General features: G+C 34.9%; 3 protein-coding genes across 10 annotated transcripts in view; all 3 read left to right on the top strand.

The window, feature by feature from the left end:
* The first annotated feature begins 735 nt into the window (after window positions 1-735).
* On the top strand, window positions 736-24,894 carry LOC115241381 (guanine nucleotide exchange factor DBS-like). Of its 8 annotated transcripts, none has more exons than XM_029817119.1 (18): window positions 4,334-5,059; window positions 8,785-8,934; window positions 10,038-10,429; window positions 17,263-17,358; window positions 17,451-17,565; window positions 17,688-17,778; window positions 17,896-18,126; window positions 18,246-18,505; window positions 18,679-18,913; window positions 20,091-20,285; window positions 20,375-20,551; window positions 20,618-20,803; window positions 20,931-21,266; window positions 21,338-21,655; window positions 21,755-21,952; window positions 22,040-22,248; window positions 22,342-22,540; window positions 22,824-24,894. In XM_029817119.1, exons 3-18 carry the CDS (start codon window positions 10,357-10,359, stop codon window positions 23,049-23,051), a joined length of 3,147 nt encoding a protein of 1,048 aa, XP_029672979.1. In that variant the 5' UTR covers window positions 4,334-5,059; window positions 8,785-8,934; window positions 10,038-10,356; the 3' UTR covers window positions 23,052-24,894. The 8 variants fall into 8 exon arrangements, with proteins under 8 accessions (XP_029672975.1, XP_029672979.1, XP_029672978.1 ...); XM_029817118.1 differs by having other exon boundaries at window positions 8,744-8,934; XM_029817120.1 differs by lacking the exon at window positions 8,785-8,934 and adding an exon at window positions 5,324-5,405.
* On the top strand, window positions 12,783-15,611 carry LOC115241384. Its single transcript, XM_029817124.1, has 3 exons — window positions 12,783-13,170; window positions 13,734-13,897; window positions 14,150-15,611. Exons 2-3 carry the CDS (start codon window positions 13,775-13,777, stop codon window positions 15,161-15,163), a joined length of 1,137 nt encoding a protein of 378 aa, XP_029672984.1. The 5' UTR covers window positions 12,783-13,170; window positions 13,734-13,774; the 3' UTR covers window positions 15,164-15,611.
* The window catches only part of LOC115241383 (guanine nucleotide exchange factor DBS-like), a 16,696-nt gene continuing 10,921 nt past the window's right edge, over window positions 20,473-26,247 (top strand). The window contains exons 1-5 of the mRNA XM_029817123.1: window positions 20,473-20,505; window positions 25,075-25,120; window positions 25,187-25,372; window positions 25,500-25,835; window positions 25,907-26,224. Of these exons, the coding sequence (XP_029672983.1) occupies window positions 25,091-25,120; window positions 25,187-25,372; window positions 25,500-25,835; window positions 25,907-26,224 (870 nt within the window). The 5' untranslated portion in view covers window positions 20,473-20,505; window positions 25,075-25,090. The remainder of the gene's footprint in view (window positions 20,506-25,074; window positions 25,121-25,186; window positions 25,373-25,499; window positions 25,836-25,906; window positions 26,225-26,247) is intronic.

Raw genomic sequence — 26,247 nt, 5'->3', positions numbered from 1 at the left:
ACAATATATAACTGTTATGTACAAGGCATGTTATATCGCAGTTACATTGTTGAGTGGGAAATTATAACATTGATATTATATGTTACTATTATTTTGTGTTTGCTGGTATAAAATTCAGAGTATACTGAAAGAAATATCGAAATATCATCATAATAAATATGCAAAAATATAATATATCGCGTCGATGATGTCGTAATGTGAACGTACGCGCCATTTTCATTAAATAAACATTGCACCATAACTTCAAGTATTGTTAAATGTATTAATAAAATTACAGCAAATAAAAATTGCTGTAAGCCTGTAAAATTACCTTTAATATCGAGATGAGTGCCGAGAAAAATATCTCGCAACTGTTTTATTTCGCGAAAATATACGATATCCATAACAACACACATATATGTCATCCAGAAGATATTTTACATTCTCGGATGTAGAATATAAAACATCCTCTGGACGTCCTCTGGACATTGGACATATATGTGTTGTTAGGGATATCGCGTCAATAGTTTGGAAAACGTATTAAGAGTAAATATTTATTATAAAGATTCCTTTTTCGATTTCTTTTACGTATCAAGCGCAAGAATATTTATTCTATAAGTACAAACATAAAATATATGTAAATTTAAAAGAATCGAATATATTGTTCTTATATATTGAATTTTATATATTTATATTTTTTTTTCTACTATTTTAGAAACGTGCAATTTTTCTATATATTCTCATCCCCGACGCAATAAGGATTATTACCGGGCTGATCAACGCCCTGCGGTCTGACCCTTTCCCCTCTCTATCATACCTTTCATACCAGCCACCAGACGAGCTCGCGGGGTTCACGGGCGAGGAGAGTTATGTGAAGTTAGATGAAATCGCGCCGGTCGAGCAGCTTATGCGACACCTGCCGCGAAAACACTGCGGCAGCGCGCGCGCGGTATATGTCATTTCAGTTTTGGTGTTTTCCGAGCTGCGCGTTTCTGTACCGCGACGACAGCGGACAGCGGAACGTTGCGGGTTGCGGCGATAACAGACATGCGGCGTACGGCAAGACGAGGTGCGTCAAGGGCCGGGCAGCGGTCGCGCCGTTAACCCCACGTTAACCCGCCCTCCTCCGGGGAACATTGACGTGTGTCCGGGACCGAGCAAGTGCGTGGAGACGCGCGATTCTACGATGTAGTCCTGTAATCATCGTAACCGCGCGGTTCTATCCGTTTATCTATCTACTTATCTCTGTTCTTCTTTCTCTCTCTCTCTCTTTCTCCCTGCCTCTCTTGTCGGCGTCGTCGTCCGGGCCGGTGTCGCATACGTATTAGTCTGATAAAATCGATCTCGCACGTGCGTCGAGATCGCGCTATTGTTATTATCATCGCACGACCGATTGTTTGACACGCGCCGAAAAAATGGCCAGCTCGCCCACCAGCATCGAGAACCAGATTGACAGCTTCCTGGAGCAGTTCAAGCGTAGCGCCTCCCGGGCGATGGAGGAGACCACGGCGGCTCATCGCCCTAGCAGCTACAATGCCTGCAGCAGCAGTATCAGCCGCAGTCGTAGCGGCAATCTGGACCTGGAGTTGCTCGAGGCGGGTAAGTTTGTTCGATCGCCTCAGGTTTCGAAAACTATCTATGGTATATAAACGGAGAAAGAGAATTTATTTGGATTAATTTGTCTCCGAGAGCGAGAGGTTGCTGCAACCGGTTCTAAGAGGTGTACTTTACTTGGTTGCACTCGATTAGAAATGCATCGCCAGGTGCATCGAAAGATATTCGGAGAGTTTCGAGATCTGCACATCTAAATGCGCAGTTTGAATTTGCGTCATTTCCTGCAAAATGTATTCTGTGCGGAGTGTAAGTTAAGAAAGCATTCTCTTCTCTCATTGTTGTGAGTATAAATTCGGCTTTCGATTTAATTTTGTTTTAAGACCGGCGGTATACAATTTTCGTAGGAAATTTAAATATTTATTTTGTAAAACAGTTTTTTATTAAAATGTTTGTATTTAAATAATAATAAAAGAAATTAATTTTACAACATATGTTTTTATTACCAGTTGACAGAATTTTTTTGATATCTATTTTTTTTTCTTTTAAATTAGAACAATTATTTTGTACAATTAAAGTAATACTATTTTGTACAGAGTTATAATAATATTATTTTGTAGAGCAATTTTTTACAGAATAATACTGTCCAACTGAGGCAATCTATGCTTCATTATTTATTTACTTTGAATACGATTTGAAATGGAGATGTGTTTTCGATTAATTAAAAGCTCAACAGACGTACTGGGATGCGAGTATGATCGCTCGACCAAGTCTTCGTATTTTATTTCTCAAATCATGTGTGACGTTTATCGATTTTTTTGTATTATTGCTTGAATTTCATAACCGAAAGAGAATTATATATACATACGCTATTTATTTTTATTTGCAAATTTTTTCTGACATTTTATATAAATAATTGTGACGTAAGAGGAAAGTGACGCACGTCATTCGTTTTATTTGAGGTGAATGATTAATTTTTGTTTATTCGTCAATCTCTCCGCTTGTTCGAGTTATTCCTACATTTTTTCTGTTCTTTATTTTCAATCAAGATACGATTGACATATAATGGATTGACGATTTATTAGCGGAATTCACATGCATACTCATTATTGATTCGTAAACAATCGAACTTAGTTCTTTTATTCGCATATCATCACGATTAAATCAAGGGTACATTTTCTTCAATGATCCATCTTAATGTGTCATCGACACCTCGCTCAAGTTTTCTTTCACGAAATGATAAAATTCTCATTGAAGATAATTTTCGCGTTATCGAATGATAGTGATCAGTTGCAAGTCTTGATGAAATTATAAAGTATCGTTTGTAAATTTTTCCTCTTGCGTGCGAATTACAGCAGCCGTTTGATGATGACGATAAATCAATTTCCCGCCTGATGGAGTGAATAATTGAATAACGTCATACCATGAAATATTTTCCACAGTAAACGCTTCCACATTTTGCATTCGCTTTGTAACTATACTTACAGGACAGCGTCTTATTTGATAACAACACGCGTTATTCAGTTTCTTTCATGCAAGTTCATTTAGATTTCGGATTTGTGCTCATTTAATGAGCTGTCTATTCTTTAGCATGCGGATTCTATTTTATTTAGCTCTTTTTTTAAATCGTTCTAATGTATCTAATGTACATGTCACAAATTTTATTTCTAGGTGCCGATTATTCTTTACTTTCTATTTTCAAGATATATTTTATAAATAATTTTGTTTGTGTATGTATATATTTCAATTCAACCTATAAATTTTTAAGATATATATAAATACTAATACTAATTTGAAAATACTAATAAAGTATTATATGAACTCTTGAAAAGTCAAACTAATCAATTCCAGTTTTTGTAAATTTCTTAATTTTAATATTACACACACAAAGCACTAATCATTTGTCTTGGTATTCAAATGAAGAACTTTATAAAAAGTAGAGTTGATCAGTTTGAGAGGCTCATATATAACTAAGTTTCTAGTTTAATGTATGTTTCGTGACATGAACGAGTTTATACTTACCACGCAAAGCTATATCCTCTTTACTCACCGTCTACTACTCATGCTGGAGTTAATCTTTTGTATCGCGTAATAATTTTTTGTTGCGTAATATTTCAATATATATAAAGAAATTATTTATATATTTATATTCAAATTTCAAAGGAAAGAAACTCGGAATCATGAGGAAAGATTAATTCGTGCGGATAAGATTGTCCGATTTTGACAGCGCGACACGCCGCGAGTCACGTGCACTCGTCCCCTCTTTGTCGATTCGGCTCGTTCGCCATTGGTAGCTTTCCCTTATCTTTACCCTCCACCACCTCACAGGATCGTAACTAGAATGGCTTTTAACTCTCGGCACGGGAGGCGATGTATGGTCCTATGTAGAGAGTCGCTGACTGATAGTCGGCAGATCTCATCAGGTTCAAAACTACTTGAATTCTATCCCCCATATGCCTTAAGAGGTTGAAATTAAAAGGATTAATGAAAATTTATTGATTAAAATGATATGGTACGTATGAGTTACATAAAAAAGAAAGCGTAATACTGCGTCCCATGTGACGAACGGGAATCTATAAAGAATACCAATATCAATACCAAACTCTCGGCACGTCAGGTAGAATGGATGCAATCGTTCCCATCGGATTTAAAATTCTGGAAACGATATAAAATTATTAATATCCAATTTAACGATGCGATACAGCGAGAAACGCAATGACACCATGATATCGATGATGATTCAAAGGAATTAAACAAGAATGAATTCTTCTCACCGTTTCACCTTGCGAGCCGATTATTTCCCGGGGTCCGAAGAAAACCCGATTCGTTCCTGGAACGCCGCCGCCCGCCATGCTGTAGCCTCCGTCGCGACGCATTGCCGGCGAGCCGCGACGACGACGGCGCGTTGTACAGTTCTTCTCGTTTCGCATTTCCCCGACTCGCAGAAATCGTCTCGAACGAATACACAAAGTACGACTAACTCCGTTCTTCGCGCTCGCAACTGCGCAAATAAGTGCAGTGGCACGGATGCATCGCGGGCGGGGAGTCGCCGGTAACGGCGGCTACAGCGCTACGGCGTGTACGATTCTATCGATCACACGCGAAGTGTCAACGAGTGTGTGTGCGTGGTCTCATCGTTCGCGTCTCCTTTTCAGCCTCATGTTGCCGTCGAAAATTCTTCTGCGATAAGCGCGCGCGAATAAATATCCTTTTTCATTCCTGGTACCATTCGCGAATAAACGGTTCATAGCTAGCGCGCGCGTGTATGCGTGTATATACTGCGGGTGATGGAGTTATCGGGCTTAGAAGCCCGAGGTTATAGTCGACGAAAATAGACGCGCGAGTATTAAGTGCGAGTTAAGTGAATCGCGGGCATTGTTGCGATTTACTATAGTATTTCGCGGCGGCGAGTTTGCACTCGCGGTAAAACTATTTTCTTTCGGGAAGCAGTGTGTACGCGTGTGTGTGTACTGTCAGATTTAACGGGAGTGTGAAGTAATCTGGCAGCACGCGGTATTTTCGTGGGAAGGTATCGCGGAAGTAAACTTATGAAGCGTAATTAAGTACAAGAAAAGATTGGTGTTTCAGTTAGTTTTGAGGGATTTTTTGCAAAAAAGACACGTTTATTTTAGAGAGATGTTAAATTATATTTTATTCAAAATATTTTCCATCGCTAGCTATAACTTTTTCCCACTTTTTTGGCAATAAGTGAATTCCGCGATAAAAGAAATGTTCGTCCTTCGAAACAATCCATTCATCGAGCCATTTTCTTTTTTCTTCACATGTTTTGAAGTGCTGGTCAGCAAGGCCGTGCTGCATCGATCGGAATAAGTTATAATCTGAAGGAACACAATCCGGTGAATACGCGGCGTGTGGTAAGACTTCTCATCGAAGTGCCGATAACGTATCTTTAACTGCTTTTGCAACGTGTGGTCGAGCATTGCCATGCAACAAAATCACTTTGCGTTTTCTTTGAGCAATTATTGAACGTTTCTGCTTCAAAGCACGATTCAAATCGATTAATTGTTGATAACGCTCAGCAGTGACTGTTTGATTCGGTTTCAGCAGTTCACACGACGCCTTTCATATCCCATCAAATGGACAACAAAACCTTACTTCCGTGGATGTTGCGTTTTGATGTCGATGGTTGGCCTGAACCTACCCACGATTTTCTACGCTTAGGATTATCGTAGTAGATCCATTTTTCATCGCCAGTTACAATTTGATACAAAAACTGCTTTTTTTGTGACGAGAAAGCAATGAAGTGCAAATTGTTAAACGATTTTGAATAGCTAATTCAGACAATTCATGTGGAACCCATTTGTTTTCTTTTTGAATCTTTCCCATTGCGTGTAAACGATCAGAAACGGTTGATTTACCAACATTTAATACTTCAGCTAATTCTTGAAGTCATCCAACAATGCCTGCAATTCGACATCTTCGAACTTTTTTGGTTGACCTGAACATTCTTTGTCTTTCAACTCAAAATCACCACTTTTGAATCGTCGAAACCAGTACTCACATGTTTTAACTGATGGAGCAGACTCAGAATAAATTTCTGAAATGGATCGGTGAGCTTCGACAGCCGTTTTCTTCGAATCAAAGTAGTAAAGTAACAAATGACGAAAATGCTCTTTATCACGTTCCATTTTCAGTCGTACTAAAAAGTGTAGTTATGTTTACGAATGCACATAACATGTGTCAAATTATTTATAGAAATGTCCAAGCTTTGAAATGATATACCAATTTTCAAAATCTGTAGTAGATTTGTAGTTACAGCCATCTATAGTGAGCCCGCAAAACTAACTGGAACATCTAATTAATGGAAATCATATGCACGAAAGAATGATTCTCACGTTATACATTTGCCATATTATTTGTAAATTTTTTCTACATAATAATCATCCAAGAAAAATACCATCAGGTATATAGAATCATAACAGTTTCCGTAGATGTTAACATTCTGCGATGCTAGTTTAAAAAAAAATTACCACTAAAATTTCCAAGTTTTTTTATTTTATATTACATATATAAATATAATAAAATTTATTAATAAATTTATTTAAAAAATATATGTATAGAAATATAGTTATATGTATAACGACACTAGATTTTGATTTTTATGTTGTATAATATGATATAGCCGGTATCAAACGATTAGAAGTATTATATTTTTTAGTTAATATCTGATTTAAAAGATATTATAATTATAATTAAAAAAATTAAGATTTAATAGTAATTAATCCTACTTCAACTTTTACAAAAAAAATTTTTTTTGGCTATGTAAAATTTCTAAATCAAGGCGATAATTTTTTATTCATTATATGTATTTTTTATCAAAATTTTTAAAATTGGCATGATGCATATCTATATGACAACTTTATCAATGTTCATCAACTATGAAACGAATTGTAGTATTGTCGGTAAACTCGTCTCAAGGTATTGACCACCAAACATCGTTTTGTGCGGCTGATAACACGATGGCTTATCAAGTATATATACGCAGATATATATATAGGACATGGGAAGCTAACCAAGTATATATATATATATATATATATATAAGAGCGAAATATCCCGCATGACGTGAGTGGTATATCGTGCAAATGAATGGACGGTTGCGCTAAATTTGCGTGATTACTGCAGGCCGTGGCGAATTATTCAGCAAAGTAATAATTCTCGTGAAGTAAATCGACGGTCAAATCTCTCAAGCGCGATAAAAGTTAATCGACGAAATCTCACGGGTGTGATAACGGGATGGCCGGAAATATCGTAGCAAACGCGATATGTGTTTATAATATTCTACATTTTAAGACTCTTACCGATCGTCCTTTTATAATAAACCACTGATCAAAAATTATACAATTAGAGATATTAGATAGTAATTTTCAAATAGTACAATATCGATCTCTTGATTCTTACTCGAGTAATATTTATAAAATTGACTTGACATTAATTTAATATTGATTGCTAATTAAAAGCTATTTGTTTTCCGAACAACTAAGGGTTAATGCGTAGGCGTCCCTTCGCAAAAGGGTTGCTAGACGCGAATACATTGGTATCGATCAAAAGAACCCTCGTGCAACTTTGATGAAGCTCTCCTGCGGCGCATATAGCGCGTGCAATCGTGTGCAACGTGACTGATACATCCCCAAGCGTGAAGCGACGTGAAACGTGATACTATCCGTCGTCTTGTGTTGTCGAGAGATAAAGACGTAATTGACTGTAAATAGAGAACGGCGATAGAGACTGCCCTATTGTCTCATCGGCGCCAGAAATTTCGAATACGCTACGCCCATATTAATATCATCGAATAATAGCATATAATAAGATATGATATAATATGTATAGGGTGTTCCTGAGTTAAATGGTCAAATTTGAAGTATGAATTTAGGACCTCAAAACAAAAAAAAAATTTTCCTCTGGAAGTAGGCTTGCAAATGCTTCGTTCAAGAGATATTGATTTCTAAAGAACTATTAGGAATGAATAGTTTCGAAATAATCTAGGTTAGGTCCTCTTTATTGCTTTACAGTAATCAAAATTTAATTATTAAATGTTTTATTCAAAATGATAGCCTCTAGTCCAGAGACAAACAATGCATCTATCGATGAGAAAACGAGTGGCTAATTGACATTGTGCGTCTTTTTTCTTTTTTCTTTTTGACATTGTCCGTTTTTTTATCCTCCGGAGCTTTGTTTATAGTGCAAACACAAGCCTGTCAATGACTTTCGATCTTCAAAACAAAAAAAGAGACATTTCAACATTGTTCATTCCTATAGTTCTGTAATTTAAGAAAATAATATCTTTTAAATGAAGCGTTTGTGTGGAAGCATACTTCCACAGGAAATTTTTTTTTTTTTTTTGTTTTAAGATTCTAAATCCATATTGCAAGTTTAGCCATTTAACCCGGGAACACTCTATATAATTAGACATTTGAAAATAGCGACTTCATAAATACAAGTTATAATATATCGCATAGTTATTATATATATAGCTATTGAGTCAACATTTTAAAGAAGCTTTTTATCTGTATTATTATTAAAAGAGAGCAGTATAAAATTTAAATCTTTTACATTTTAAAAGGATTATTCTATTAAGTAATCACACGCAAATATCTTTATTCCGTGAGATAGTATTTATTCCAAAAGTATCTATTTATTGAAAAAAATCTTATTTTATAATATAATAGTTTAGAATATTTTATTGTTTTAGAATATAAAATATTAGATACTAATCGCGCGCACATTCTATAGTTGTTTGAGTAAAACATTTCGAGGACGTTGCTGACATGAATTGTCATGATGACACGTTTAAGTGGAAGATAAAAAGCGTGTGTCGCAATGCAAATTGACTATATAGCAAGCAGCTATAATCATTAGCTGTTGTGCTACCCGGTATACAAGGTGGGTCGGGAAAATCAAGACTTTATGTCTAAAACAAAGAATGCATTTAATCCGAGAGAGTTTCGAAGAAGAATTTTTGCATTCCGTCTCTAGAGAAGTTCTCGATCCACTTACATAGGATCGGTCGGAATAACCGATATTATCGCGCAACGTTTAATTACGATGGGGCAATAATTCCACGAACGAACTTTTGCCACAAGCGAATTTTGTTCGCCGCATCGATCGTCTTGCAGTATCGTATACCAATTTTTATTGCATAATGTTGACGCAATGATGTATGTATATACAAAATAGTACAAACAATAACTTTTCAAAAACTTGAAATGCAAAAGTTTTTCTAATAAATTAAAATAAAATGTAAATTTTAATTATAAAATTTTTTTATATTAAAATTCTTTTCATATTATTTCTATATCTTTTTTTTATATATAGGGTGTCCCAGAATTAGACTGACAAACTTCAGGTGGTTATAAAGGACACCAAAACAAGTCAATTTTGTCAATAAACTCGTGTTCGCAAATGAGCCGTTTTGGCACTAGAGAATCAAAGACTAACAAAAATCTTTGAAAACAATTTTTTTTTAAATTTTATTAAAGTGGTTAAATAGAGGTGTTTTTATCATGAAACTTTCGTATAAAACATTTTTTGATATCTCGAATAATTTTCGAGATACATCGAAAAAAGCAAAAACCGCTTTACATATGAGGGGTTATTTCACCGCTTAGAATTGTTTTTGAGCCACAACTGGAAATTTCTAAATTCATCTATTTACCTCCCCTATATGTGTGTAAAGTTTCATCAAAATCAAAATTTTTGGGTTCGCGAGGTTCCCTTGTTAGTCTTTGATTCTTTAGTGCCAAAATGGCTCATTTGCAAACACGGATTTATTGGCAAAATTGGCTTGTTTTAGTGTCCTTTATAACCATCTGAAGTTTGTCGGTCTAATTCTGGGACACTCTGTATAATATAATATTATTTCTATATCATAATTGTATAAAATTTAAATTAAGATAAGATTGAAAAATTATTATTAATTCATGGTTCTTGTCAAAATATTTGAAAACCGCGGCGGGAAATATTTAATCGTCCAATTTGCAATGAAGGAAAATTGGATATCGTGTGTATCGGATAATTCCTTGAAAATACAATGAACAATAAACCAAATAAAGCAAATCGTACGAAATACTCTACATTTGTTACAATACTGTAACGTGTGACGTGTTAAAGACACAAGGAGGAAAGTTGAAATCGACGAAATGGACAATGATTTAAGTCGGCTTGTGGAGTGAGCTGTAGCCTGATCGATGAGTCTCTTTGTCGTGGCAGTGTGTTGATTGTACAGCGTTCTATTGTAACAAGTTGCAACGTTCCGTGACAATACGATAAATATATCGGACCAACCGAAGCGACAGGCAAACCAAGATGATTCTCCGCCGAAAGTCGCTGCATAGCTGCAATTGTCCCTGCCATCAACACTGCTCTACCAAATGCACAGGTTTGAATCCCATTGATCATATATACAATTTTCACATTGCTGTCGGTCTTTTAGCGTAGAAATTTTAATACGCGTTATCGCAACAATAAATATAATTTAGATTTTTAAACTTATTATCGAAATTGTCTTTAGCACAGTGATATCATTCATTAATTATTTTCTTCGCAACTTGTATTATTTTTCATGGTTGTTAATAGAATGTGTGGAGAGAGAAATGTGTTTTATGATTATGAGCCAATTTCACCAAGCCCGGTATTCATCGGTTCTTATTTCAAGACCGTCTTAAGTAATGTCTTAAGATGCTAATATGCTCTGTGATTGGTTTATGACATCTTAAGATTGTATTTAAGACGGTCTTAAATATAAGAACCGACTATGAATACCGGCCCAAGTCCGGTTAGATGAACCGATGGTTAAAATTAGCAGGATGGCCAACAGAAAATAAAGGTTAAGGAAAACCAAGCATTCATGTCATTTCAATTCACAACCCTGCTAATTTTAACCGTCGGTTCATCTAACCAGACTTGGTGAAACTGGCCCTATATCGCAAAAATTATAAGTGTTCAACGAATACAAATATTTTTGATATTAAACGCAAGCAGTGCGTTGTCAGAATGATGTCGTCTTAGAAAAATAGTTTCATCTATTCTCTTTAAAAAGTATAAGTACGTATTTGAAAGTAAAAAGCATCTACACATTTGCTGTTCAAATTTAAAACGAATTGTGTTTCGTGACGTAAGAAACAATCGCGAGTCAACAGGGAATATTACGCGTTTTATGCGACGTTTGCGATAAGTTACGGTATTACGGAGCCACGCGGCTCGTTCCTGCTAGAATTTTTACGACCTTAACGAATAATAAAGAGATTTACGATAAAGCCGTTCTATAAAACGGCCTCAAGATTTGCTTTCCTTAACCTTAATTGTGTTTACATTTCGACGCAAAATTTCTCCCCCCAATCTGACATGCGCAAAACATTAGATAAGAAATTCTGTAGATCGTGAAATTTAAAAATCAGATGTATATTTTAATCTCTCTGGTTGACTTTAGGATGTTTTGGCTGTATAATAGTAGCAAAAGGCTTTCGAAATTAAAAAAAAAACATATTTCTTACATTTATATTGTTTGAAAAATCAAATAAATAGATACGGATTATAAAAAAAATTAAAGTATCACAAAATATAATATGATTTTTAACGTTTTCGTAAAAGAAAACAGTTGTAATTAATATTTTTCTTAATTTATGATAAAACTTTTGAATGTGAACACCTGAAAGCAAGAAACAAAAAAACGAATAATTTACAGAAATATTTCGAGTTACAATAAGTATTTTTCTACAATTTTTAATAAATAACTTTTAAACAAGTAAATGGATCCAAATCAAGCAATTTTGCGCAAATATTTATTAGAGTTTTCTTAATATATGTGAAAATTTTTATTTCATTGACAATGTTTTTTCCTTGTCAAATTTGTCAATAAGTGCTACAACACGCGATTTTTCATAAGACTCAGTATAAACTTTAAACTTAAATAATTTCCAAACCGTTAAGAGAATTGTACTCATGTTTTGCACAGATACTCAGAAGAAATAGTAGAACAGTCTACGCGAATTTTTCATGCTTTTGTCAATGTTTTGACATATGACACATACATCCTAAAACATGTCCACCATCGGCGCTTCTCGCGTGTGGTGTGCGATGTGCTGTTATTTGGAGCGTGTTCGTCACGGCCGCGGCACGCGTGTGTGCATTTTGTGCTTTGTGTGTATTAGATGCTCTCCCCTCGCTAGCTCCTTGTTCGTGTCGTCGGGGGAGAGCACCCCAGGACTGTATCCGCGCCCTACCATCAATCAATAATCCGCGTACCTGTTTCCGTCTCCGCTCCATGTGCAAGCGGAGAGGGAGAATCGGGAAGTTCTTTTTTTTTCAATACACCGAAGTTGTTGAATTTTTTTTTTTTTTTTTGACTTAACACTAGCGAGTAAATCGCTGTGTACAATATTTTGCATTAATGATTCTCGTTGAACACACACAAATATTGATGTTATATATTTATACAATATTAATATATTTTTTATTAGTTTTCTCATGTATATCTCTCTAAAAATTTAATTATAATTAATAACTGGATAATTTTTCTCCCCCCTCGTGTTTATTGAGTAAATAAAATGTGAATGAATTTTATCCATTTATATTAAATTTTATTATTGTTACATCTTATAGATACATAGAATTATTAATAAAAAAATTAATAACAAAATAAATAAAAAAATTTAATTAATATATGATTGAATCATTAATTGTATTTATTAAATTTTCTATTTTGATGTAGAATGAATAAAAATCTCAGGCGCATATCCTCTTTGCACGATAAAGACGGAAGATTTGATCACGATTCATACAAAATTTCTGAATGCAAGTGGACATAATTAGACAAATTTGTCGAAACGAATCTGAAGAAAATTGTGTCCCGAACATGTTTTTTTTTTGTGGTGCGACAAGAACTGGGGGGCGCCCTTTTGCGCTACGACCCTGGGAGAGTTGCCGTCCCCTCTACATACGATAATACGAACTAGTCGTTCGTCATATCGTCGGGAGTGTTGGCTGGTGAATACAACGCGATTTATCGCGACCAACGGCAAGATCTGGCTCACGAGGGTGCCGTCCCGTCAATGTGACGTCCGTCGAACCGCGAGACGACTCGCCCAAGCTGGGGAGCCCGCGAGAGTCGATCAAACAACGGTGAGTAGGCTCGTTGATGTAGCGGGTCTTAAAGACGAAAGTTGGTGACCGAGGGGCCCGATCAGCGATTCTCGACCTTAGGTTTCCATTTCTCTCGGCTGCACTTTCTGTACGATGTTTCTCTTTCCTCCTCTTTTCCTGCTTTGGATCCTGAATGTTAAACTCCTCGTCCTAGACGCGAAAGAACGGGACGTAAAAATAAAAAAGTAGACACATGTTTCTTGTCAATGCAGCTGCGTTTACTTACGTTTTCTTCATTCGAAATGAAATGGATGTATATTCTTGGTTCTTGGATAGAGAATAGAGATAGAGAAAAGAGACAGAGTAAAGTGCAGAAAGTGCGATTAAAACGCGGTGCATTTAAAAGAGAGCTCACCTTTAAAAAAGCATGTGAAATGATAACGGCATCTTGCTAAAAAACAGATTGAAATTTTGCATTCGCATCTTTTGAATTTACTTAATCCCTAGACTTTATTGCTACTAAATTGCAATTGTGTTGAATAATTATTGGAAAATAATTATATTTTGAGATATTATAAGATCTATATCTTGTGTTATGACAGAATGACAAGACAGCTGTGCGTTGTACAAATTGAGACATAACATGGAGCCAATAGTAGAAGAAAAATGTGAAATGAAAGAATTAGCATTATCTAATACACAAACTGTTATTGCCGATAAAAATAGAGGAACAAAGGAGTCAGATACAACAAATGTAGAGAACAAGGTAAAATTCTACATCATGTATTTTTAAAAATTCTATATTATATATGTTATATGTTGTGCATTCTCACATTTTTACATATATTATTATTATTTTTTTAAAATAAAAATTGTCTGAGATGTGTATTATACATGCATTAATATTTAATATAATTTATCTTAAAAATACAGATGTATATTTTAGATTGCATTAAATAATTTTCTACTATAATTTTAATAATTTTTCATTGAATATTATTTTTTATTTTTATTACAGAAACATGAAGAACACAAGAATGTGTCCAACGTCAAACCAAAAAGATCCGTCGCGAGAATCAAGTCGAGAAAAGCTCGAAGTATGGGTCAGCCAAGTTACGATGCCACGAAACTGGAGGATAGCCCAGCACAGGTATTGGAACGCTTCAAAAGAGGCTGTGAGTGTATCGACGATCAGTGCTTCAAGGATCTAAATCCCGAGGTGGTTTATCGGCACAGACTGAACATCGCAGAGTTGACTAAGGCTGAGCACGACATGTATTTAATGGGCGTGACTATGGCATGCCTGACGGATCCTTATCAAACTGCCCGGCATACAGAACGACGTAGATTACGCGCGCAGTACGTTTATCAGGGTCGAAGAGTATGCTTGGATGCGTTCTTGTATCTGGAGAATTGCACGCATTATCAGATCAAGCGGATCCGAAAGCATCTAATGACGCATGGCGTAACGCCGCGCGTACACGGCAATCACGGGAAGATCCCACACAACACATTCTCGCTGGACATATATAAGATCGCGACGGAATTTTTAAAGAACTTTGTTGAGGTGCAGGAGGCCAAGCAAAAAACCAAGCTCGCTAAAAATGCTCCGCTGCATCTGTCGCCCGACATCACGCGAAAAACAGTGCACGATTTGTACACGCAATATTGCAAAAAAGTATCACCCGACGTTAAGAGCATGGGCTACTCAACGTTTCGGCGATTTATGAAGGTGCAGTTTCCGCAGGTGAAGTTCGCCAAGCTGGAGTTTATTGTGAGAAATCAGACTACGCAGAGTCACTGTCAGACGGAATCCGATGCGAAAGATGACACGGGTCAACGAAAGTCGGAGCTACAAACGGAAGGTGGCACGATATTGCCGTTGGTGATAACTCATGATTTAGGACAGAACGAGACCTATGTGCTAACGCCTATCAGTAAATTACACGATGGCGTGAGTTATCAAGTTACTACGCGCGGGCTGATAGTCAACAGTCCGGCTATCACATTGTCGAAAACGAACGCAGTGTAAACTAGAAGATTGCATGTGAGAAAATAGCTATATATTATATCATAGGAAATTATATACGTATATATGTATGTATGTGTGAATGTGATATATGCGCCTATGTTGTAAGGCTCTAATTCCTCCCAGCAATTTTTTCCCACATCTCTAAACTAAGAATACAGTAATATATTGCACGCGTTAGATATTTGTTATTGTTCGGAAAAGTCGCAATAAGAATATTTTATAAATGTGTATAAGAATAATATATACATGATAGTCTCCTAAAACACAGGCAAAAACGAAATTATTATATGTATATAAAATCTTAGATTGTTAGATACGCTTGTTGAAGTATATCTTCTGTTATGTTACTCAATTACATAATGAATTGAGTTATAATGCTTTTAAAGTTTGGATATAATAATAATTGCACAAAGTATTCCTCTATATTGATCAATAAAAAGCATTTAGTCAAATATTCGTAGATTCTTGTAAAAAAAATAAGGAAAGAATATTAATATTATATAAATTATATTTGTCGAAAAAATAATTTTACTTTTATTTTAAATAACAAAATTCTAAATTTCATTTATTTCTTTTCTTTACATCTTTATTCTCTTAGTTTTTCTTTTTTATTAAAACAAAAGATTCATGAAAATATATCGTTAATTCGTGAACATAATAGTGAAAAAATGTCAAAATTAATTATAAAAATCTAAGAAATATAATGTCGAAATTCTTTAGCTGTATGTTAGTTATTTTATAAACAAATAATATTTTTTTGAATATATAAGGCATATATAAAAAAAAACTATATATTTTTTTACATCTTGCATACTTTTCATACAGAGTTCAATAACCTGATGTTGAAAAGCAAAGAATCTCTGATGTTGAAAAGCAAAGAATATTTCTTATCTTCCTTGAATTCCAGATATGGAAATCACAAGTAACTATGGTAGCAGCAACAGTGCTTCTCAATACAAACGCTTTCTATATGATTGCTTCTAATGCATAAATATTATATATAATTTATATCTTTTATTTTTAGCATGTATATGTAAATAAGAGAGAGAGAGAGTATATGTTTAATTTTTATTTTTATATAAAATAAACCCAATTTCAGATTGGACAAATTATTTATTGTAGACGAAATTTAAGATTGTGTACTGAATAGCTTGTACAAAATTTTATTAAATATAAATGTGTCATATAAATCCCATACTTGTTCAAAAATATTAATATCGAAAAAATAATTTATGATGAATTTCTCTCTCTCTTTTCATGTTTTCTTCTATAATAATGTCTAAAAATTTTGTTTCTAATGTAAACAAGCATGAGAGAAATATACAATATTAAATTGTAAGAGATTGAAAGCTTTTTAGGATATATCGTTCGACATTAGAAATTAATAATCTTGTTGTACGAGAGTCTTGGTATTAATTAAGATTATATTTTCCCGTTTGAGAGCCTCTTGATTTACAGTTACATCAGCAATATTGTGGGTACTGTAGGGAACTGTTTCAGTCGGTGGCATCAGCAAGGTCATGTGAGTGCAACCTCTGATCAGGTACTTGCATTCAGTATACCAGTGAAACTTGAACCGCACATTCACAGTAAACATTGCATAAGAGGCTGTCAAATAAAATCGTTAGATTATTAAAGTTTTTAAATGAAATAATACTGTGATATCTCCTAAATTGTATTATTTTTCTGAATAATCCAGGCAGTGTTGCCTTTAGTATTTTAATCTCCAAAAATAAAATATATGGTAAAAATATAAAATTGTACTACTAATTATATTAAAAGTATGCCAAAGGATTTTTTAAATATATTATAATATTGTATGTATATATATGCATATAATGACTGTATGTGTTGTGTGTTGTGTAAACATTTAAATATATAATAATAACATAATAAATAGGGATTCTTTATTAATGTCTAATTGTGCAAGTGTCTAAATAATTTTAATATTAAGATATATATCATTTATTTAATTTTAATATTAATAAGATGTCATAACTTTTTTTAGACAATATACTTTATAAGCAATATAGTGAAAAAAATATATTTTAAGAAATATTGATATATATAATGATAAAAAACAATATTTTGCATTACAGAAGATGTAGAGAGTATGACAGGCGAGATAGAAAATGGAGATCTGGCAGTTCGAGATGTTGCAGATCTTCTCCAGGCACAATATGCTATTATTGCAGGTAAATCTTTAGTCCTACAAGTTACACATTTGAATTTATTTTTAATAAAATATAAATCTATTGAAATGGTTTCTTTTATACATCTTTTACAGGAGGAAAAACGCGAGAGGGATGTCCTATAATCACATTTCCAGATAATGGCAATTTTCATAATTTGACAGACTTGGACTATCAACGTCTCATGTTATACCTTACTTCTGTGCCAACGTAAGTATATAGCTATCACAATTTAATTATCAATTAACATATACCTCTTTATGCAATATTATAGAATATAAATTTTGTTATTAAATTATATTTATGTATTAAATTATATTATTGATATTTAGATTGCAAGAAGCTGATCTTGGATTTCATTTGATAATTGATCGAAGGAATGATAAGTGGAACTCGGTTAAAACGGTGCTTCTGAAAATTTCTGTAAGTGAATTCAACACATTACATAATAATTACAGTCATGTTATCATTTCATAAATCTGTGTTACTTAATAATAATATATAATAGTTGTTATCATAAATTCTTTATTTTTATTTCAGGCATTTTTCCCTGGTTTAGTGCATGTAGTATATGTTTTGCGACCTGCCGGATTTTTACAGAAAGCCATTTCGGAAGTATCGAATAAGCTGTTCCGAGAGGATTTCAAGTTCAGAGTTATTTTCTTGGCTAACATTGCTGAACTTCACGAGTTTATAGAGAAAGATCAGCTCACTGAGCCGCTTGGCGGCAATTTACCGTATTGTCATCACACTTGGATACAGAATAGAATTGTAAATACATCAAACAAATTAATAACCAAGCAAATTAAATAATATGTATGAAATTAACTTTTCTATTCTATCTGTATTATTAATAAGTGTTTTTTGTTTTACACGCTCTCTCTATGCAGAGTCTGGAAAAGTTTTCATCAATGACACAGGACGTGTCTCTCGCGTTAGATTCCTTCACGCGACGTTTGGCTGAAGTGGAATTTCCTAACAATACTATTGCTACGACCACATTATTGTCACAGCAACAAGCTGAGTATAACGAATTAAAAGAAGAGATACTTAGCGCTGCCAGGCATGGAGAAGCTCTTTTGGATAGCGTACGACAGCTAACTGGAAAAGGAACAGCTGATAGATTGGGAAATGTTGCAGCAGTAGAAAGGTAACGCAAGAAGGAATTATATAATTGATAATATAATATCGAAATGATTAATCTTATTACATCTGTTAGAAATCATTCATTTCACGATTTGCTTCATTAATGTAAAATATTGAAATAAGAAATTTATTATGCATCTGCTTTATGTAATTTTTAACGCTTAAATTCAACTTTAGGTTACTTGTCCAGTTGGAAGAAACCGAACGAACCTTTGACTTGTTTTGGTCACATCATAGCTCACGTTTGAGACATTGTTTGGCTCTGAGGCAATTCGAGCAAGATTTCCGAGAATTACAAACGACGTTAGATCAGCATCTAAAGACGGTGGAAGAAATGACAGAGGTCGGCGAGACGCAAGCGCGAGTTGAGCAGCTGCTGCACGACACATCGGCATTTCAACGAATATGCAGAGTATGTGGCGCATTTTAATTAGTAAATTTGACAAAATATAACAATTTATCATCGTACCTAACATACATAATTATTTTTCTGATAATAAAATATCCAACAAAAGTCGAGTTGGGAGTAATTTTCAAATAACATGTAAAGTTACAAAGATGGAAATTATTAATTATGATACTATTCTATGCAGAGAAGAGTCATTTATATCACTAAAGCGTAAAATTATAGACCCATACAAAAATAATCTTTTATACATACAAAAATAATCTTTTATATAATCATTTAGTGAAAGCAACTTGACAATATTATAAATTTTGAGTTTGAAAATGTACAGATTGCACTTGAAGCACCAGAATACATTATTCAAACCAGTATAACTTTATTCACATCAGGAGATTGTTTTTCTTCCTATCATATAAACTTTGTAACAAAGTAAACATGCTATCATTGATCATATCAAAAATATATATATAATCGCCATTTAAATATTCCACTATATTTATATATATGCAATATATAAATTCTGGTTTGAACATGATTACGAGCAGTAACATATATAATGCACATCATGCACAAATGTTATTTTGCACCGCTTTCGTCATTTTGTCGATAGTCCTATTTGTTGCATACCATGTGGATTTGGGTCTTGGTAAGCAGTCCACTTAACAAAATACATGTATATATATTCTAATAGAATTTACGATTATAACACACAGTAATTTTGAGATATTATTTTAGCATTTACATGTACATATCTCAGTCTTATATTTACCGTGTCTTGAGGCAAATAGAAAACGTTACGTTTTGACAAGTTTTTCGTAGATGCTCTATATGAATTAAAATTCTCTTTTATACATTGTTTATACTATTTAAGCTAATATGCTATTTTTCTTTTTTCCTTATTTCTTTTAGTTGAAATGCACGCATATGTCATCAGAAGACCAGTGGAGATTGTATTCATGTCCGATAATGGCATGGTGAATTTTTGCGAATGATTATCATTATGGTTTTTCACTCTCTCTGCATTGCACGCATAATAGTATTTTCTTTACGAGGTTTTCTTTCTAGACAATTTAATAAGACTATAAGAACAAAACTGCCATGATTGTTTGTAGCATTTTCATTTATTTATATACCGACATTTAATCGCGTTATCGTGCATAAGTATAATTATGTATGTTTATAGGGAGACATAGATCGCGCGGAAGAGGTGATATCAGCTGGTCAACAGCTATTATCCGGCAGGCATCAATGTCCGACAGATGTCGTGGAACCTAAATGCGTAGAGCTGCAGAGAATCTGCACCATCCTTAGTCAGAGACTGGAGAGACGATTGCACATGTTGACCAAATGCCGGGAGCTTATGGAACGTATAGATAAGGTACGTCCGAGTTACATCTCTTAAATTTATTATCCTTCTTTCGCCAGTTGGAAAGTTAATTTGTTAAAATTTTATTAATTATCGACCAGGCCAATACTTGGTGCACACAAGGGATAGAATTGTTGGCATCGCAGAACAGCATCACGCCGCCGGATCAAGCGCTTCAAGAGCTGCAGCAGCTGATCGAAGCCGCGGAGGAGTTCCATCATCCCCGATGTATCTTTCAAGACTCCGTGATGCCAGAAACTAAAGCGCTCATTACGCAAGTACGTATTTCTGAAACATATTTTGATTTCATCAACGCACGTCTCGATCCGAAATATGACTCGTAGGTTCTACAAAGGATAGAAGATGTATCCTTGATGTGCGATAAGAGAATAATGGCACTAAAGCAGCAATTGATCAAACCAGCTAGACCAGTACAAACCGTCACTCCAGAACCAGTCAAACCCTTGCAATCACTGCCTCAAACTGTAAAGCCCAGCAGAATTCTCAAAAAAGCCAACACCATGCCAAAGGTAATCTTATATAATAAGCGGTGTTTGAAAACATTTGAAAATAATGAAATAATGTATTTGAAAATGTTTTAACTACTTTAATGTAAATATAAATGAATAAATTTTCTAAACAAAATAACTATTTAAGATGGAGATGAGTCCTATAGAGGGAGAATCCTCATCACCGGAAAGCGAGCCTCGAGACATCGAAGCTTTACGTTTGAAACGCGGCCACGTTTTAGCGGAACTTGTGGAAACTGAGCGAATCTACGTCACTGAACTTGGTTCGATCATTAAAGGTTACAAGATGGAAATGGCAAACGAGACAATGACTCATTTGATACCAGCTGCACTGGTGGGCAAAGCGGACGTATTGTTTGGCAATTTAGAGGATATTTATATTTTTCATGGTGAAACTTTTCTAAAAGACTTGGAGAACTGCATTTCGAATACTGAGCTGGTCGCTTTGTGCTTTGTTCAAAGAGTAAGCATTTATATATCTTTCGAATATTATATCATATATCGAAAACACTAATTTAATGTACATTTTTTTAGCGCGAAATATTCTTTAGATTGTATAGTTATTATTGTCAAAATATTCCGCGATCTGAGAAATTGCGCGAACAGATACAGACCGAACCGCAGTTTCTCGCAGCTTGTCAGCAGAAACTTGGTCACAAGTTGCCGCTTGCTGCCTATCTTCTCAAGCCCGTTCAACGGATTACCAAATACCAATTATTGTTAAAGGATTTATTAAAGTACAGCGATGAACCTTCATACTGCACCGAATTGCAAGAGGCGCTTGATTGCATGTTAGTTGTGTTAAAGTGCGTCAATGACAGCATGCATCAAACTGCAATAACGGGTTTTGGAGTAAGTACATATATGTTCATCTTCATTTTTCTTTCTATCATTAACCATTATATCTTATCTCTTATTATATTACTTTTGTCTTTTTCTCTTTACTTACAGGGTGATCTGAGTGCACAGGGTGAATTGTTGTTGCAAGGCTCGTTTAGTGTTTGGAGCAGCAGTAAACGGGAGCGACTATTGCGACTGAAACCATCTCAACGGCATATCTTCTTATACGAGAAGGCTTTGATATTTTGTAAGCATAGCAAGCCTCAAGCTCACAACAAGGCTACATACCATTTTAAAAGATATTTGAAGGTATACTTCAATATTCACATTTGTAAAAATAACTTTTTTCTCAACTTAAGTTTTATAATTCATGTGATCTTACGTAATATGTGGCAGATGTCTCAGATTGGTTTGACAGAGTCGGTGAAAGGAGATGCTAGACGGTTCGAGATATGGTTGCAGGGCAGGGCTGAGGTACACACGATACAAGCGCCCAGTATCGATATTAAGCAATCCTGGGTACGTCAGATCAAAGGTGTTCTGATGTCTCAGTTAGCCGAACTCAAAGGAAAACAGAATTCGGCTCTTGGAAAATCCAATCATAAGTACGTAATCGCTGTTAAGAATTAATGATTATTAATTCTTAGCGCGCATTTCAATCTTTTCAATATATTTCATCACTTCTTTTATTTCGAAAGGCCGTTGCGACAAACAATCTCGTGGGAAGCTCAAAGCAGTATATCAGGATCTTTGCGAACACTATCCGTCGACGGTAACAGCGTTATCTCGCACATAACCGATGTTTCGCAATCCACGGAGGAGGATGTGGCATGGAGTTCGGAAAATAGCAATACGGATGAGGAAGACGCTTTTGGCGATAATCCAGGACCGGCACCGGTGAATTTTTTTTACGTTCTCGAATTCAAGTGCTGAGAATAAATAGTAGGCCTAAAATAGCAAATTTTAGAGGACAACAGAGAAACTTGAAAAATCTGTAATTTTACTTTTGCCGTTTTTATTACTTTTAATTAATTTTGCAAATTTATAAATTCAATGCACATCCATTCTTCTCTCTGACAATAATGTTATCTTTATTAAGTGTCTTATATTTTTAGCCTCTGAATCGGTTATGATATGTGCAATTTTACATATTTTACAATAACGACATATTTATTTATAGGGTGGAAGATACGTGGCGTTGGCAGATTATTGCGCGGTGGGACAGTCGGAAGTCACGATGCGCGAGGGTGATACCTTGGAACTTCTAAAAGTCGGCTGTGCTGGCTGGTGGTTTGTCAAACTGATCGGCACTAGCATGGAAGGCTGGGCGCCCGCGGCGTACCTGGAACCGATTAGTCGCAAAACGTCACGCAGTTCGCAGTCGGTCAACAGTCAAGAGGCTATATGAAACAGGCGACTAACACACTAGAGAGCTTGCTAGTGTGTTAGAGCTTTGCTTATCTCAAGCTTGAGATTGCCAGTTGTATTGTTGTATTGAGAAACATTTACTGTTGAAAACGGTAAGAGCATTTTTTAAATGGCGGACGAAGTCGGTTTTTGGAAATCTTTTATAACATTCAAACATAATGATGAGTTGCATCATTTTACATTTTTCTTGTATAAAACAAGTATACAATGCTTGATGTATAATGCCTTTGTATTTGCGATACTAAGAACGTTAAGTTAAACGGGTGATAAGATTTTTACGTTTACGAGAATTTTATACTAATGCATACCGAGAAGAAGAGATGGAACGGAAAGAGAAGTTTCGTCATTCTATGATGATTGCAAACAGTCGAGAACTTCGTTCGCGTTGTGACGTCAAATTAAATGAAGCCGTTCGCGAGCACAGAATGACGTTTACTGAATTGTACAAAATGTAGCATTGAATTAAGCCGGGATATTATGTGCACGCGCGCACAATGGAGGCACAGATGTGGTCTTGTATCGATCACGATAATTTCTCCAACAATAATGCACACGCTATAATCAACAAGAGGAAGAACGCTGCTAATGTTAAACGTATCATCGTTTGGTTACTTTGTTAAGAATCTGTGTGAAGAAGTACCTAATCTATGAATGAAACGTAGTTTTTACTTATGACCCGGGTAATCAAATATCGGCTATGTACGCGATTATTCCAAAGTTTAATATCGTAAGATCATTGTAAAAGACGCGCGACATACTTTCGTCCATAAGGTTCTATTGACGATTCGAGAAACAATCTTATCCTTGCTTGGTGTATACCTTGCGATGTCGCGTCTAACGAATCGATCGCTAGACATATTGTCGTCGATCGCATCACTCGTGTATCATTATACATTGGCTTAGAGTAGAGTAGATTATCCTAGATGCATTGTCATCACAATCGGAAATAGTACAATTTAGTGCAGTTTCGCGAACTTTTAAGAGTATTTTAGATGTTCTGTTTGCGAGGTTTGAAGTGTTTTCGCTTCCCGGGGTTGAATTTAAAATATTTGCAAAGACTATCGAAAATATATAGATCCCCTCGAGCCTTCAAAGACGAGAAATGTGTGATACAAACGTTAGAGATTGATGCTTCTGCAGATTAATAATTGTAAACATATGCAGAAAAAAAACAAATGTTTAATTAATATATCGCCATTCTTAGGAAGTTAGACATATGTATATTGTTGACGAGTCGTTGCGACCAAATAAGCTTGAGATATTATGAATATGACTATGATGTAAACCATTCGTTTTGAAAGCATAATGCGATGATAGGAGGATAAGAGAGAGAGAGAGAGAGAGAAGGGGAGAAAGGGGGTTAAAGAATTATATACAACGTGTACACAAATTTTCTAGAGGGCTAAACGGTTAACACCAACAGTAACACGCAATATCTGATACTGATAAATCTTAACACACCTAATATTTTAGAACTACATATAATAAGCTATCTCAGTTCTCTCTAGGCGGATTTCATAACCCACCAATTTCATAAGTCTCTACTATGATATATAACAATGTATGATAGCATCATTTGTACCGATACATTTAAATGGATAACATAATTTTTAAGGGGTTATCTCGATTATTATGATTTTTTTCGCCAACGTCGTATATGCGTTATAATTATGTCCGCTCTTATATGATATACACACAAGGACATGATTCCGTCGCAACTTTTGATATAGCCTACATGAGTCTTGTTTTTGATATTTATAATTCGAGTATTATTTTATTTATTATAGAGAAAGCACGGTTCTACATGATATTTATTAGATATTTATTAAAGAGATAGTTATATTTGTAAAAAATAGAGAATTATTTAATATTGCATATATATACAGGGTGTCCTAAAACTATCGTACTTCTTCTTAATGGCAGATTCCTTAAAACATTTCAAAACGAAAATCTTAATACAAAAATGTCGAGGCTATAATAGTTTTTAAACGGGAAGCGATTATCTTTCAAGACTCCGTGATGCCAGAAACTAAAGCGCTCATTACGCAAGTACGTATTTCTGAAACATATTTTGATTTCATCAACGCACGTCTCGATCCGAAATATGACTCGTAGGTTCTACAAAGGATAGAAGATGTATCCTTGATGTGCGATAAGAGAATAATGGCACTAAAGCAGCAATTGATCAAACCAGCTAGACCAGTACAAACCGTCACTCCAGAACCAGTCAAACCCTTGCAATCACTGCCTCAAACTGTAAAGCCCAGCAGAATTCTCAAAAAAGCCAACACCATGCCAAAGGTAATCTTATATAATAAGCGGTGTTTGAAAACATTTGAAAATAATGAAATAATGTATTTGAAAATGTTTTAACTACTTTAATGTAAATATAAATGAATAAATTTTCTAAACGAAATAACTATTTAAGATGGAGATGAGTCCTATAGAGGGAGAATCCTCATCACCGGAAAGCGAGCCTCGAGACATCGAAGCTTTACGTTTGAAACGCGGCCACGTTTTAGCGGAACTTGTGGAAACTGAGCGAATCTACGTCACTGAACTTGGTTCGATCATTAAAGGTTACAAGATGGAAATGGCAAACGAGACAATGACTCATTTGATACCAGCTGCACTGGTGGGCAAAGCGGACGTATTGTTTGGCAATTTAGAGGATATTTATATTTTTCATGGTGAAACTTTTCTAAAAGACTTGGAGAACTGCATTTCGAATACTGAGCTGGTCGCTTTGTGCTTTGTTCAAAGAGTAAGCATTTATATATCTTTCGAATATTATATCATATATCGAAAACACTAATTTAATGTACATTTTTTTAGCGCGAAATATTCTTTAGATTGTATAGTTATTATTGTCAAAATATTCCGCGATCTGAGAAATTGCGCGAACAGATACAGACCGAACCGCAGTTTCTCGCAGCTTGTCAGCAGAAACTTGGTCACAAGTTGCCGCTTGCTGCCTATCTTCTCAAGCCCGTTCAACGGATTACCAAATACCAATTATTGTTAAAGGATTTATTAAAGTACAGCGATGAACCTTCATACTGCACCGAATTGCAAGAGGCGCTTGATTGCATGTTAGTTGTGTTAAAGTGCGTCAATGACAGCATGCATCAAACTGCAATAACGGGTTTTGGAGTAAGTACATATATGTTCATCTT

This window comes from Formica exsecta, unplaced genomic scaffold (genome assembly GCF_003651465.1).
Source record: "Formica exsecta isolate Colony F162 unplaced genomic scaffold, ASM365146v1 scaffold480, whole genome shotgun sequence".
Lineage (NCBI taxonomy): Eukaryota > Metazoa > Arthropoda > Insecta > Hymenoptera > Formicidae > Formica > Formica exsecta.
This window is presented reverse-complemented; position numbering and strand designations above follow the sequence as displayed.

Coding starts and splice junctions, on each gene's coding strand:
- LOC115241384 (XM_029817124.1), top strand. CDS start 13,775: ATGGAGCCAATAGTAGAAGAAAAATGTGAAATGAAAGAATTAGCATTA. Junction 13,898..14,149: donor CAACAAATGTAGAGAACAAG/GTAAAATTCTAC, acceptor TTTTTATTACAG/AAACATGAAGAACACAAGAA.
- LOC115241381 (XM_029817115.1), top strand. CDS start 1,395: ATGGCCAGCTCGCCCACCAGCATCGAGAACCAGATTGACAGCTTCCTG. Junction 1,579..17,262: donor CCTGGAGTTGCTCGAGGCGG/GTAAGTTTGTTC, acceptor TTTGCATTACAG/AAGATGTAGAGAGTATGACA. Junction 22,541..22,823: donor ATAATCCAGGACCGGCACCG/GTGAATTTTTTT, acceptor ATTTATTTATAG/GGTGGAAGATACGTGGCGTT.